Consider the following 12680-nt stretch of genomic DNA (forward strand, 5'->3'; position numbering starts at 1 on the left):
TACTATCTTTTTCCTTACTTACCATGGGCATGCACGATTCCTTTCAAACTCTGTTGCGTGAAACCATTAAACATATCTATATCTATATCTACACAATACTACATACAATCGTGAAATTATAAATGTCGCATAATCGTTTTAAAAAAGAATAAGATCCACGATTAAAAAGTTAATTTTTTTCATATGAGTCTTATATTAATTCATTTTTCTTAAAATAACTACACGTCACTTACACAATTACGACTGCAAATATCATCTCTCTTATATCATACCTATAGTTATTGTATAAGCCGCCATCGCCAAGCTACAGAAAACTACAGTAATTTTTCCCGCTCTGTTTTTTGATTCGTGCTGATTGCGTAGTTACTCTTTTAACTTTTGTTTTCTTTCTTCGTGTCTTTTATGTTTATATAAAGATATTTTGATCTTTAGTGCAGTTGGGTTCGTATACCTCCCGAGTTTTCTCTCTCAATTCATACCCATTCTCTATTCTATATCTCTACCTCGCGTCCCTTAATTTTTCTCTGTCTTGCTGAAACCCAAACCACCAAAACTGTGAGACCTAGCCCCAATGCCTGCAATTTCTTTTATTCTCGGCTTCATATGCGTCCCGAGTTATCTCTCTCAACTCAGACCCATTCTCTATTCTTTCACTCTACCTTGTAACCCTCAACTTCTCTTTGTGTTGCTGAAACCTAAACTACCGAAACTGTGAAACCCAGCCCCAGATTTTGATTTGTTCAATCTGTGGGAATTTTGAAGTCTTTGGGCTTTTTGAGCTATTAATTTCTTTGGTTTCAGGTTGATAATGACAATGCCTTGGAGAAAACGACTACAACTGTGGTTGAGAATTCTAAGGAATCTTGTAGGCTTGCGACATTGGAAAATGCTTTGACCTTCGGTGACATCGTCAGCCCTGGGAAGAGCGAGGAGGCCCTTGTTGCGGCAACGATCGGTCAGGGTGTACATTTCTCTCTCTCTGTGAAGATTTTTTCTCTATTTGTGTATTTTGAATTGTGATTTTTATTAAATATTAAAAAATTTAGAATTTTGAGATTTGCTTTTGGTTTTGAAGGGGCTACGTCAGCTGTAATGGTGGATAAGCAGAAGGGTTTGTTCTCTTCGTGGAGTGTATACCAGAAGCGTAACAACCCGGCGACGACCTTCGACCTCGATACTGTGGTGAATGCTTCTATCACAGTCTGCTCAGGTTTTCTTTTTCTTTTTCTTTTTCTTTCTTCTTCTTGTTTTTAAGTGCTTATTAACTATATTGTGTAATTGAATTAGTTAGTAAAGCTTCAATTAAAGCATTTCTTTGGTTAGCTGCGTTTTTTGAGTATCGCGATCTTATATTTTCGACTCAATGATCGGATAAGGCAGCGCACTCTTACATATTTCAGGTTTCAAATGAATTGAAAATTCGGTTTAACTTTTTCTTTGTGTTAAGTGTTTCCATTATATGCTGCAGAATCGAAATGTTCCCATCAACACAAAGACCTTTGTGATTGGTTCAAGTAGAAACTGCTATTTTCCTTTGGACGATCAGAGTGTTAACAGGCATCTATAGAATCAAGCACACAACAGGTACATATACCTTGGGCTTTGGTTAGCAACAAACATTTGGTAGGATTAACACAAACTTCGTCATTTTTTCTTTGCTCACAGGCAAGCACATTTCTGTGCTTGTAACTTAGCTTGATGTGATTGTACTTGGGAATACTTGGTTTTGTGTTTTTGGTGATAATTTCCTTAGAAACATGTACATGCGGTGTAATTAATTGTTTGTGGACATGATCAAGTGATGGGTTGCAGCTGTTCATGCTCCGATTGCAGCTGTGTTGAACTCAGGTGATGAGTTGGTATCTGGAGCAAACCATGCTTACGTATCCTTTTCTTTAGGTTTTGGGTGTTTACTTCAATTAGTTCTATGGTGTTGAATCTGGGTTAGAGCATGAGGAGAGCAATTTAATAAATGGATTTAGATTTTTTTTTTCTTTGCATGTCATGGTTTTCTGCAGCGTTGGGTTTATTTTTACACAAATATTTCCCTCTAAGACTCTCATTTCTTAGTTTCTTTTCATTTTAATTTTCAGGATGTCTACAAATGTGACGCGAAGAAAACCCTCAGTCGATCTCCATTGCAATAGATCGCCATCACTAGTTGCATATATGGGCTAACCTAGAGAAATTATGTTAAGGAATGAAGTCGCCTTTGACTTCTGGTGGAGCTTGACTGGTACATATTCTATGTGTTCAATTGAAATTAAAAATATGGGCCTACTCTACAACAGAAACCGACATTTCAATGGAGCAGAGGCTGAAGAGAATGCACACGTCAGTTCTCTCTCTCTCTTCTTTTTTTATTTTTTTATTTTTTATTTTTTTATGTTTGGTAAAAGACATCCTTGGTTATGCCCATTTACAAAATAATCGTAGAGCAACTTTATGTGGCATATAGCTTTATTTTTCTTTTCAACGTGTGGCTTACAGGATGCTGAAATTGAAAGGAGAATTGAGGAAGAAACAAAAGTTGAAAAGCACATCCAGAAACTTCTATTACTTGGTACACATAACTTAGACAGTAACACTTGTTACTATTTTTTTGTTTGTATCCACTAAAATCATCTACTTGTTAATTGAAGCTCATTAAGAAAAAAAAAAAAAAGATCCCATTTTAATGATCGAAGATAGCACAGGGCCTTGTACATGGTTCTTGTGGTGGTGCTTTGCAAAAACTAGACAGAGAATTAACAAATGTGATTTTTTCTACTATCAACTACCCTTTCCCAAAAAATTCTTCAATGAAGATACCAGTGACATACCACTCAAGTTTTGTGACTAAGAAGTAATTAATACCTCTCTGATGTTACTACTTGTGATTTTGAAAATTTTAAATTGTTTATGTTTAAGGATAATCATGGATGTTGTAATGCACCTTAATCTATGCCTTTTAACATGCCATTGACCTTCAATCCCTAAGAATTACCTCAAGTGATAAGGGTCTTGGTCTTGGTAGTATGCTCCCTCCAAGTCTATAGTTTGAACAAATGAATACAAACAATTTCTTGGGGCCATGCCTCATCGGTGAAAATCCGATGATTTATCTGATCATTGTGATGGGGATGCCCTATACAAGTTTGGGGTTTGACTGAGTAAAAGACATGTTTTGTTTGAATGGTCTTCAAGATTCCTTGCCATTACCCAAAAACAAAAAATCCCTTTGACCTTTATTCCTTCAGGATTTTGATGGCTGTCTAATGATGTTCCTCGCTCTTAATAATGGAAATTATTTACTTATTTCTATTAGACTGGGGACCTCTGGCAACTGATAGAGCTGTAAAAAGTGGTGTTTTGACAAGAACGCTAATTATATTAATGTTGAATTATGAGTTAATATACTTTTGGATACAGGATAAAAATAAATGACAATGAAATAATTTATAAAGTTTTCTCATCCTTGCTCTGATCAGACTTCCTTTTGTAGCTTTGCTGGTAATTGTGTAATGTATTTCGGGTGTGTTACAAATTGCTATGATGTGATTGAAGATTTTTATTGGTTTATCATATGTACCTCAATTGTTAATTATTTATTGTTCTCCTTTCTTTACTCCTAGCACAAAAATGTCAGAGTTCAATTTTATTGCTTATATGCATAACCTAGAGAATTTATAATGCCCTAACCTAGAGATTTATTTCATATATTTTTATTGCATATTGGAGCTAATGTTGTGAATTTGGTCGTGAATATATATGGTGTTGAATCTGGGTTAGAGCATGGGGAGAGTGAGAGTTTCAGGTGTGAATCTGAGTGCCACTTTCAGATCCATTTTCTTCAATCTGTGGGTTGTGAATCTGAGTGTCACTTTCAGATCTATATTATTTGATGTTCGTTTCATTTTTTGGAAAATAATTTTTTTGTTAGAAATTTTATAGAATTTGTTTGTTCTTAAACATTGTATTTTTTTTTTTTTTTTTTGTACATATGGCTTTAAGATGAGTTTTGGGAAATTAAATTTTTTCCTTATTTTATAAAGGACCAGTTTTTCTCTTTAGTGGGATTCCTATATGCCTGTTAGTATCCTTTAATAGATTCTACAAGTTTGGCATATACACCCATCATTATATAAGTTACTTTACAAAAATGCTTTCAATCTAAAACATAGTTGTATAAATGGTTGTAAAAATGTCGTATGTCTATTATTTTCCTAACTTTCACATATCCAACCGTTGCCATAGGCTATTACCTTTAGTCCTGGATAAAATTTTGCATGTCTGCCTTTAGTTGGACAATCATCGATATAACTGGCACTTGTGAATGGTTCTACCAGTATTTGATTTTGTTCATCTCTCTTAAAGGCATGCTTGAGTATAATTGGTTTAATAGGTTTGAAGTAATGATAGCTACTCTAGCACTCCAAATATTTGATATTGTTATATCCATTAGCAATCATTTCTGAATGTTTTATAGCTATAATTCATTAAGAAATCAAGGGAAAATGGTTGAAAACTTAAAGAACACGAGAGAAAAGAACTTGTTGCTGTCTGTTACAGTTTTTGCCAGTCTGTTTCAATTTTTTGTTCTATTTTGGATTTCTGTTGCCTGTTGTTTGTGTGATTTTATGTGACTTCTTTCACTTGCAGCTTCCATGGAAGAGAAAAGAAGAAGACCATGAAGAGATGTGGAAGTTTGGACTCTCATTAGACTAGAAAAGAAGTGAGAGCAGCAAAGGAAATTGAGTGTTAACTAGACAAAAGACGTTGCTTTTGTGCAATTTTAAAGCAAAAAAAGAGTTACTTATAAGAGAAAGGAAACTGAGTTTATAATTTTAATTGTTGAGAAGTTTATGTGGTTTGTTCACTACAATTAGAACATTGTATTCCCTCCCCCCCCCCCCCCCCCCCCCCCCCCCCCCCTTTTGGGATTAATGAACTTGGTATGTGTGTACTATTTAGCATATCATTCTTACACAGTGAGGGCTTTAAGCTCAAGGAAAATTATATTCTCTACATGATCTTTGCCAACATTCTTACAAAGTGTATTTAGCATATCATTCTTACAGGGTGTACTACTAATCATGTTTTCCTTTTCTGATCGGTGCAGACATGGAAATACTATTCTCCACTTGAACTATTGTTATCCAAAAAAATTTAGGATTTTTTTCCCGTGCATTAAATTTTGTATTAGGATCAACCTTTCATGAAAAATAATAATTTTTTTCTAAAATAACCAATTGACCCAACTAAGCAAACTTGCATTGCATTTAGCTCCTTTACTAGTACAAATATATATACACATATATGTTGCATGCTGCATGTACATATGTGGAGCTGCTATTAGTATTAGTAAAGCCTTGGCGCTATATATAACCTGCCCGAGGGCACGTGCCCTTCACACTACATACCGAGTATCACCATCTTAATTGGTTTTTTTTTTCCTTTCTAAAATACCACTGTCCAAGCAACTTCACCATGTAATGTAATTCGATCTAGTCTCCCGCATTGCACATTTTCGAGCATTCCGGCCCACTCAGAAATCAAACAACATCATTGCTTTTGGATAAACATCAAATTGATTGGCCAGATCTAACACCCAGGATTCTATCTTTATTGACCATAACTCAAGGTCCCATGGTTCGAAATATGAATGTGCAAAGTGCTGTGGAAGGAAGCCAAACAGGCATTCCCGGTTCACCAAACAACAATAAATGTTCAGCAGCAGTTATTGCATTTTTAAAGTAAAACAAAATCATCTAGAGATTACTTCACTTTATGGAAAAGCTTTGGCGCCACCTGCATTGCAAATGGGAAATTTTTTAGAAGATGCAGATCAATGTAAACGACTTCAGTCTCCTTGTAATTGGAGAATGCTACTTACACATTTGTCAACACATGACCAGTAATCAAAATATTGTCCAGTACAGTGCTTCTGCCCAGTTTCATCTCCTTGGATCCTCTTAACGCATGCCTGTAACAAGAGATTGATTACAACTGTGACTCACTTCCCTTCCCAACTAGTGATTTAGAAGCTTTTCACTCAGAGAACCTATCGGATATTTTTTGAATAAATGCTTTCACATGAATATTACCTAGGTGAATACACACCCACCATACAAGCATGTTGACAAATGAGGGAGTTGTTGGTAAATCTAAAACATAAAGGAAGCAGGCAAGCCCCAAATAGGAGAAAATAACACCAGCTTGCTCATTCCTGAGATTAAAAAAAAAAAATAGTTCTTTTCTACTTTATACTTTCCGTTTGTCTTTCACCTATCACATCATTCAAACCAATATTATCCAGTTTCCACTCACCATCAGAGCACCCTGTTAGCAGAAGTTCCACTCATGACAAAAAGAAATACTACTGTCTTCACCCCCAAGTGTTCGTCTAATATACAATTTTCAAGGTCTCAAAATATTTTTCCACTGTGAAGAGTCAACGAACACATTTTTTAATATCTTGTAAGCATGCCCGTTGCTTGATTTGAATATTCTGTATTGTACCCTTTGCTTTTTGTGATTTTAAGCTAGGTTGCTTTGAAAACTTACAAATTTTGTATCCAAATTAACACATTAAATGTGATAGCCTAGATTAGGAAAGCTTCTATTAATTACCGCATCGGGTGTGTGGGTCAATGTCATTATGAAATTTTAGAATCCCTACAATGGTTCCATCATCTCTAAACCTTATGATTAATTCCAATTTTAATTTTAACATCAATCAACATTCCATTTTATTTATTGAAGTCCTAGAAGATTAAATAAAAGTAAAATGACCTTCAAGAGTTTTCCCACAATCATTAGGTGGATTCAAGTCTAACATAGAAAGTTCATATTTGGTGAAAAGGCTTGGATCTCCATGAAATTATTTGTCTATCCCCATATGAGAGATAATTTGGAAATCAAATAGATAAAGTGATGGAAGTAGATGGCACACAGTGCAACAAAAATATCCTATCCTAGTATACATGCTCCACTAAATACCCCACTTAAAAATAAAAATAAATTTTTTTTTTATCAGTCACTAAAAGATAAAAACTGCTCCAGCAATTTCATGAAAATCAGCCTAAGAATCATGCAACCATAGTATCCAAAATATACGTCTTTCAAAGGGCCAGCAGTATAACTGATAAACCGTCAAACACCATTTAAAAGATACAAAGCATTTTTTGGAGAGCGAGGTAGGTCTTTTGACACACATGCTAGTCTGGTTAAGTGATTTCACCATAAAACCAACATATCCATATATTCTGCATTCTGCATTAATATGAAGCACACGAGCTAAGTTAAAGCAATAGCTCATTGGAAGATACAGACCTAATTACTACTAGAAAATTGGGTACAAAAACTTATCCTCGAGTACACCCCTCCCCCAACCCAAAAAGAAAAAGGAATGGGAAAAAGGATTCGGAACTAATGAGTAATATAGAAAGCACTGCAGAAAAGGAAAAACAAATTTGAGTAATAAGGTAAGGGATCTACTAGAATAGCATGAGGACTTAAAATGTGCATCCATATTCTACCGACAAAGCCTTATTTATCCAAAAGAATATATTTTTTGGAAATTTTACCACACACCTCTAATATATTACTAACCTTTCGTTACCACCCTTCTCCACTTACAGCCTTCCCCTAAACAATATCCATCCAAACACTCTCGACCAGAAGAGATGGGTGGGAACAAAAATAAATTGAAAGGAACAATAATGCAATATACCTGATATTCAAGTAATGGTTTCACACACTTTGGCTTGCAAGACTCTTCAAGATATTTCTTCGGATCAACAGGTTCATCATCCGCCCTAAGGATACAAAAACACATAAAAGTACACAAAGCAAAGTATAAGCCAAACATCACAGAATTAGAGAGGCCTAATACCAAAAGAACAGGGAATTTAAATAAAATGAATGCATGGTCTCAACTACGGTAGATTTTGTAATAACCAAATGAACAGGAAATTTAAATAAAATGAATGCATGGTCTCAATTATGGTGGATTTTGTTATCAATAGTGATTGTGAAGGGATAGAACCACAAGGGAAATTAGTGTTCGACATATATAAGAGGATAGTAGTCAATTTATCAAAAAATAAGAGGATAGTAGTCAATCTTCTTGCATTAGGGAAAACATGTTTTTTCAAAGGTGTGAAGCAATATGAGAGTGTATTCGTTCATAAATAATAAATATGACAAAAGGGATGGAGGAAGAAAAACTAAATTTTCTTTAGGGGCTCTAGGTGAAGGTAGATGAGTGATGTTCATAGAACAAATATCCAATGGTACCTTCCAGAGTGGTAGAAAGTAAAAAATCATGAGACCAAAAGATGGGCAGGGTGAAGATAAAATGTTCAAAATATGATGCAACAAAAACCCTGAGGAAGAAGGGATTATGTTAAGACAGTACTTACATAGCAATAGGGATTGTGTTAAGACAGTACTTACATAGCAATATAAAGGCAATACAAACAACTAAGAGCGAGGAGAAGCCGGCTGGGTCACTTGGGGTCACTAAAAATGACAAAGGCAACAGTCAGCATTTCTTAAAGCATAAAAACAAGACTATTGAATAGAGTTCATTCAAGTACAGGAAATAGTAGTTGAAAACACAAGCCACAATTTTCAACTACCTGATGTCCATATTAACAACTTCGAAACATAATTTCTCAGCATATAGACTAAGGCCTCGAAATACAGATGACGAACAAACTCCCAAAACAGTGTAAACCAAAGCATTTTATAAAATGAGAAAGGAATCAAACAATAGAGTCAATCGTTGGTGGAAATTCGTTGGATGATTGGATCAAACCTCTATTCTTTCTTAAACATTTCTAAATATTCACTTCTGAACTTTCTTGAACAGCGATCTTTTCTGATTCTTCTTCTTTTTTTCTTCTCAAAACCATTTTATAAGGAACTTACGAAAACTAAAACCTAGGTTTGCAGATCGAATACGTGCAGGAGATTCTCGAAAATCCAGAAAATTAAGATTGGAAAATAAAATAACAGATCTAACTAATAAAAGTATATCAGACAGAGAGAGATAGAGAAAGGCGCAATGGCCCTTACCTAGAGAAGTCTAACCTCGGTCTGTGCTGTGGATGTGTTCGAGGGAGGCGTCAGGACTCGGGAGTATTAAAGACTGCGTAGTTGGGCTACTCTCTCTTTTTTAGCCTTTTAGGCTTCCTTCCAGCTTGTGTGCCCCCGATGCGTGCCTACTGCCTACGCCTTTGTGCTGAATTCCGGCCTTAAAATCGAGTGCCAGAGCCCATCCATGTGGCTTGCTTTCTATAATTTTTTGAACAATACTATTTTGCCACTTCATTTTATCCCGTTTATATATTTAATTTTAAAAAAAAACTTACTAATTAAGAAATTAATTATTAATATATTAATATTTTTTTCAAAATATTTTTTTATATTTTTTAAAAAATTTTAAAGATGTTAAAAAAATATGAATAAGAAAAAAAAATAGAAAAATAAATTTTACTTAGGGAGTGCACCTAACCGTCACAGCTGGGCGGGCACCCTAGCAGCACCCATATGAAAATATTTTAGCCACATAAAAATTGCATAAAAATAATCACACATATTAACAAGGTTTCATGTAATGGATTAAACTGTAAAATTATTTTTATTATTAAGTAAATTTAATAGATTATATAAAACCATGTTAGTTTGTAGAATTGTTTTTTATATTCTCTTTATAATTATAACAATTTTCTTTGTATATTTTGGTGTGATAGAACAATCACGTCTATCTTATATATTAATTAATAGTAAAATAAACTCATATTAAACACACTTATGGACTAGTATGGATACAGTCTGATTTATTTTTGCAACACTTATCAACTTATCTCATATAATCATTATAATTTTTTAATTTTTTATATAAAATAAAATAAACAAAAATAATATTTAAAAATTTTAGTTTAATTATATTTTATTCAATTTTTAACTTTTATCTTAACTCATATCATCTGTAGAAACAAACTACGCATAAAAATGATACAATGATGTGTGGGAGGATATCTTTTGTGTTTTGAGATTACTGTCGTTTATAGAAGGGCAATGGTCTTTCAAATGGCCTACCTAATTATGGTGATCTTGTTTATGATGTTATTTGTTTTGTTTTGTTATTTAATTCACTCCTTTCAAAGTATATAGTAGGTCGTTCTGTTCTTGATAGATAACGTTGCACTGACTTTCAATGCTACCAATAAATGTTTCTTATTGTATTCACGGTTGGTTTGTGCTTATTTGCTTGCTGTTGTAAAATAACATTGTAAAATTGTATGACCACCTTGAGCTAGCCGTCAAATGCACAGTGCATAGTGCCAGCATAGTACTGCATAGTAAATATGCACAGTGCTATCATAATACTGCATAGTAACTTGCATAGTTCCCTTTGTACGCCTATATATATCGTTGAATTCTTTAAGAAATTCATAAGTTTCATAACTTCTCTGAGTTCTATATATATATATATATCTCTCTCTCTCTCTCTCTCTCTCTCTCTCTCTCTCTCTCTCTCTCTCCTTTTGATAATTTTATAACACGTTATCAGCACGAGAGTTCTGACGATCTTGAAGCTAATAGTCCTCTACTTCAAGTAAGTCTTTCAATATATTTTTTTATAGTTTTCAAAATGAATATGAAATATTAAACATACTTATGTTCTTGATTTATATATGTAGAAAATGTCAAATCTTACAAAATTGGAATTCGTTGCTCTTGACATTTCTGGAAAAAATTATTTATCTTGGATCCTTGATGCTGAGATCCATCTGGATGCAATGAACCTAGGAGATACAATTAAAAAAGGAAATCAAGGGTCCCTGCAGGACCGTGCTAAGGCAATGATTTTCCTTCGGCACCATCTTCATGAAGAATTAAAAACTGAGTATCTAACGGTGAAAAATCCACTTATTTTGTGGAATGATTTAAGGGAGAGATATGAACACCAGAAAACTGTAATCCTCCCAAAAGCTCGTCATGATTGGATGCACCTGAGGTTGCAAGACTTCAAGAGTGTTAGTGAGTATAACTCTGCACTCTTTAAAATTAGCTCGCTATTGAAATTATGTGGTGAAAAAGTCACTGATGATGACTTGTTAGAGAAGACATATACTACTTTTCATGCCTCAAATGTGCTCCTGCAGCAGCAATATCGAGAGCGAAAGTTCAAGAAATATTCTGAACTTATATCTTGTCTTCTATTAGCTGAGCAAAATAATGAGCTTTTATTAAGAAATCATCAGTCACGTCCTACTGGTTCTATATCATTCGCTGAAGTGAATGGTACTAGATTTACATCATTCCCAGAAGCGAATGGTGCATCTTTTCAAAGAAAAAGAGGGCGTGGACGTGGTAAGAAAAACTTTAGAAGTGGAGGTCCTAGAAGTGACCACACTAAAAGGGAAAATAATAGATATACACCGTACCACCAGAAGTGGTTCAACTCAGAAAAGGGCAAAGGTCCTCAAAATAAATTTGTAAAGAAATATGAAGATGAATGCCATAGATGTGGTATGACTGGACATTGGTCTCGTACCTGTCGTACAGCTAAACACTTGGTTGACTTATACCAATCTTCCATAAAAGAAAAAACAAAGAAATTTGAAACAAATTTTGCTGAACTACCATATGCTTTAAATTCTATAGATGGAGAAGATATTACAAGTCTTGATGTTTCTGATTTCTTTGAGGATTCTAGTGGTAGAGTTGATCATGGAAGTGTTCCTTTTTAATTAATGTATTTCCTTTATATTATTGTAAAATATTTTTATTCTGTAATGTTTTTTTTAGTAATGAAAGTTTTATATATTTTGTAGAATCATGAGTATTATTGATGAACTTTCTATCTCCGAGATGAATAATAAAGATGTATGTCTGGCTGACAGTGCTACAACTCACACAATTCTTAAGGATAAAAAATATTTTCAAAATCTAACATTGAGTAAAGCCTATGTTCATACCATCTCCGGTTCATCGAATCTAATTGAAGGCTCCGGAAGAGCTTATATTGTGTTGCCTAATGGCACCAAATTTTGCATTGATGATGCTCTATTTTCTTCACAATCCAGAAGAAATTTATTAAGTTTTAAAGATATACGTCGTAATGGTTGTCATATTGAAACCATTAATGAAGACGATAAAGAGCATCTTCTCATTACTAAAATAATTTCGAGCCAGAAGCTCGTATTAGAAAAACTGTCTGCCCTCTCATCTGGATTGTATTATACAAAAATGAGAACAATTGAATCACATGTTGTAATGCACCAGAAGTGCATTGATCCCAAAATATTTATGACTTGGCATGATCGCCTTGGACATCCGGGATCAATAATGATGAGACGAATAATTGATAATTCGTATGGGCATCCCTTAAAGAATCAGAAGATTATCTTACCCAATGAATATCCATGCTCTGCATGTTCTCATGGTAAATTGATTATCAAACCATCTATCTCAAAGGTTGGTTTTGAATCTCCATCGTTTTTACAAAGGATTCATGGAGATATATGTGGGCCTATTCAACCATCAAGTGGACCGTTCAGATATTTTATGGTTTTAATTGATGCATCAAGTCGATGGTCACATGTTTGTTTACTTTCCACTAGAAATGCTGCATTTGCTAAACTTCTTGCACAAATAATTAAGCTACGAGCACAATTCCCTAA

At 34.2% G+C, this 12680-nt stretch overlaps 1 protein-coding gene and 1 long non-coding RNA gene across 5 annotated transcripts; one reads left to right on the forward strand and one right to left on the reverse strand.

The window, feature by feature from the left end:
* The first annotated feature begins 452 nt into the window (after positions 1-452).
* On the forward strand, positions 453-4899 carry LOC122310803. 3 transcript variants are annotated; one of them, XR_006242686.1, is made up of 6 exons: positions 453-963; positions 1076-1210; positions 1469-1584; positions 2094-2334; positions 2491-2563; positions 4642-4899. It is a non-coding gene; the product is annotated as an uncharacterized LOC122310803 (long non-coding RNA). The 3 variants fall into 3 exon arrangements; XR_006242685.1 differs by having other exon boundaries at positions 453-955; XR_006242684.1 differs by having other exon boundaries at positions 453-1210.
* A 674-nt stretch (positions 4900-5573) lies between these two features.
* LOC122310802 (cytochrome b-c1 complex subunit 6-1, mitochondrial) lies at positions 5574-9219 on the reverse strand. 2 transcript variants are annotated; one of them, XM_043124948.1, is made up of 5 exons: positions 9064-9219; positions 8406-8505; positions 7715-7799; positions 5876-5965; positions 5574-5790 (listed from the first exon to the last, which is right to left on the reverse strand). In XM_043124948.1, coding segments are annotated over exons 2-5 (210 nt in total). In that variant the 5' UTR covers positions 8408-8505; positions 9064-9219; the 3' UTR covers positions 5574-5757. The 2 variants fall into 2 exon arrangements, with proteins under 2 accessions (XP_042980882.1, XP_042980881.1); XM_043124947.1 differs by having other exon boundaries at positions 8440-8505; positions 9064-9212.
* Positions 9220-12680: the final 3461 nt, after the last annotated feature.

This window comes from Carya illinoinensis, chromosome 5, assembly GCF_018687715.1.
Source record: "Carya illinoinensis cultivar Pawnee chromosome 5, C.illinoinensisPawnee_v1, whole genome shotgun sequence".
Lineage (NCBI taxonomy): Eukaryota > Viridiplantae > Streptophyta > Magnoliopsida > Fagales > Juglandaceae > Carya > Carya illinoinensis.

Bases quoted from the DNA above. Each gene is read 5' to 3' on its own strand.
- LOC122310802 (XM_043124948.1), bottom strand. The intron at 5,966-7,714 runs GTATATTGCATT...CTCTTGTTACAG, and splicing joins AACCATTACTTGAATATCAG to GCATGCGTTAAGAGGATCCA. The intron at 5,791-5,875 runs GTAAGTAGCATT...TTTGCAATGCAG, and splicing joins GGTCATGTGTTGACAAATGT to GTGGCGCCAAAGCTTTTCCA.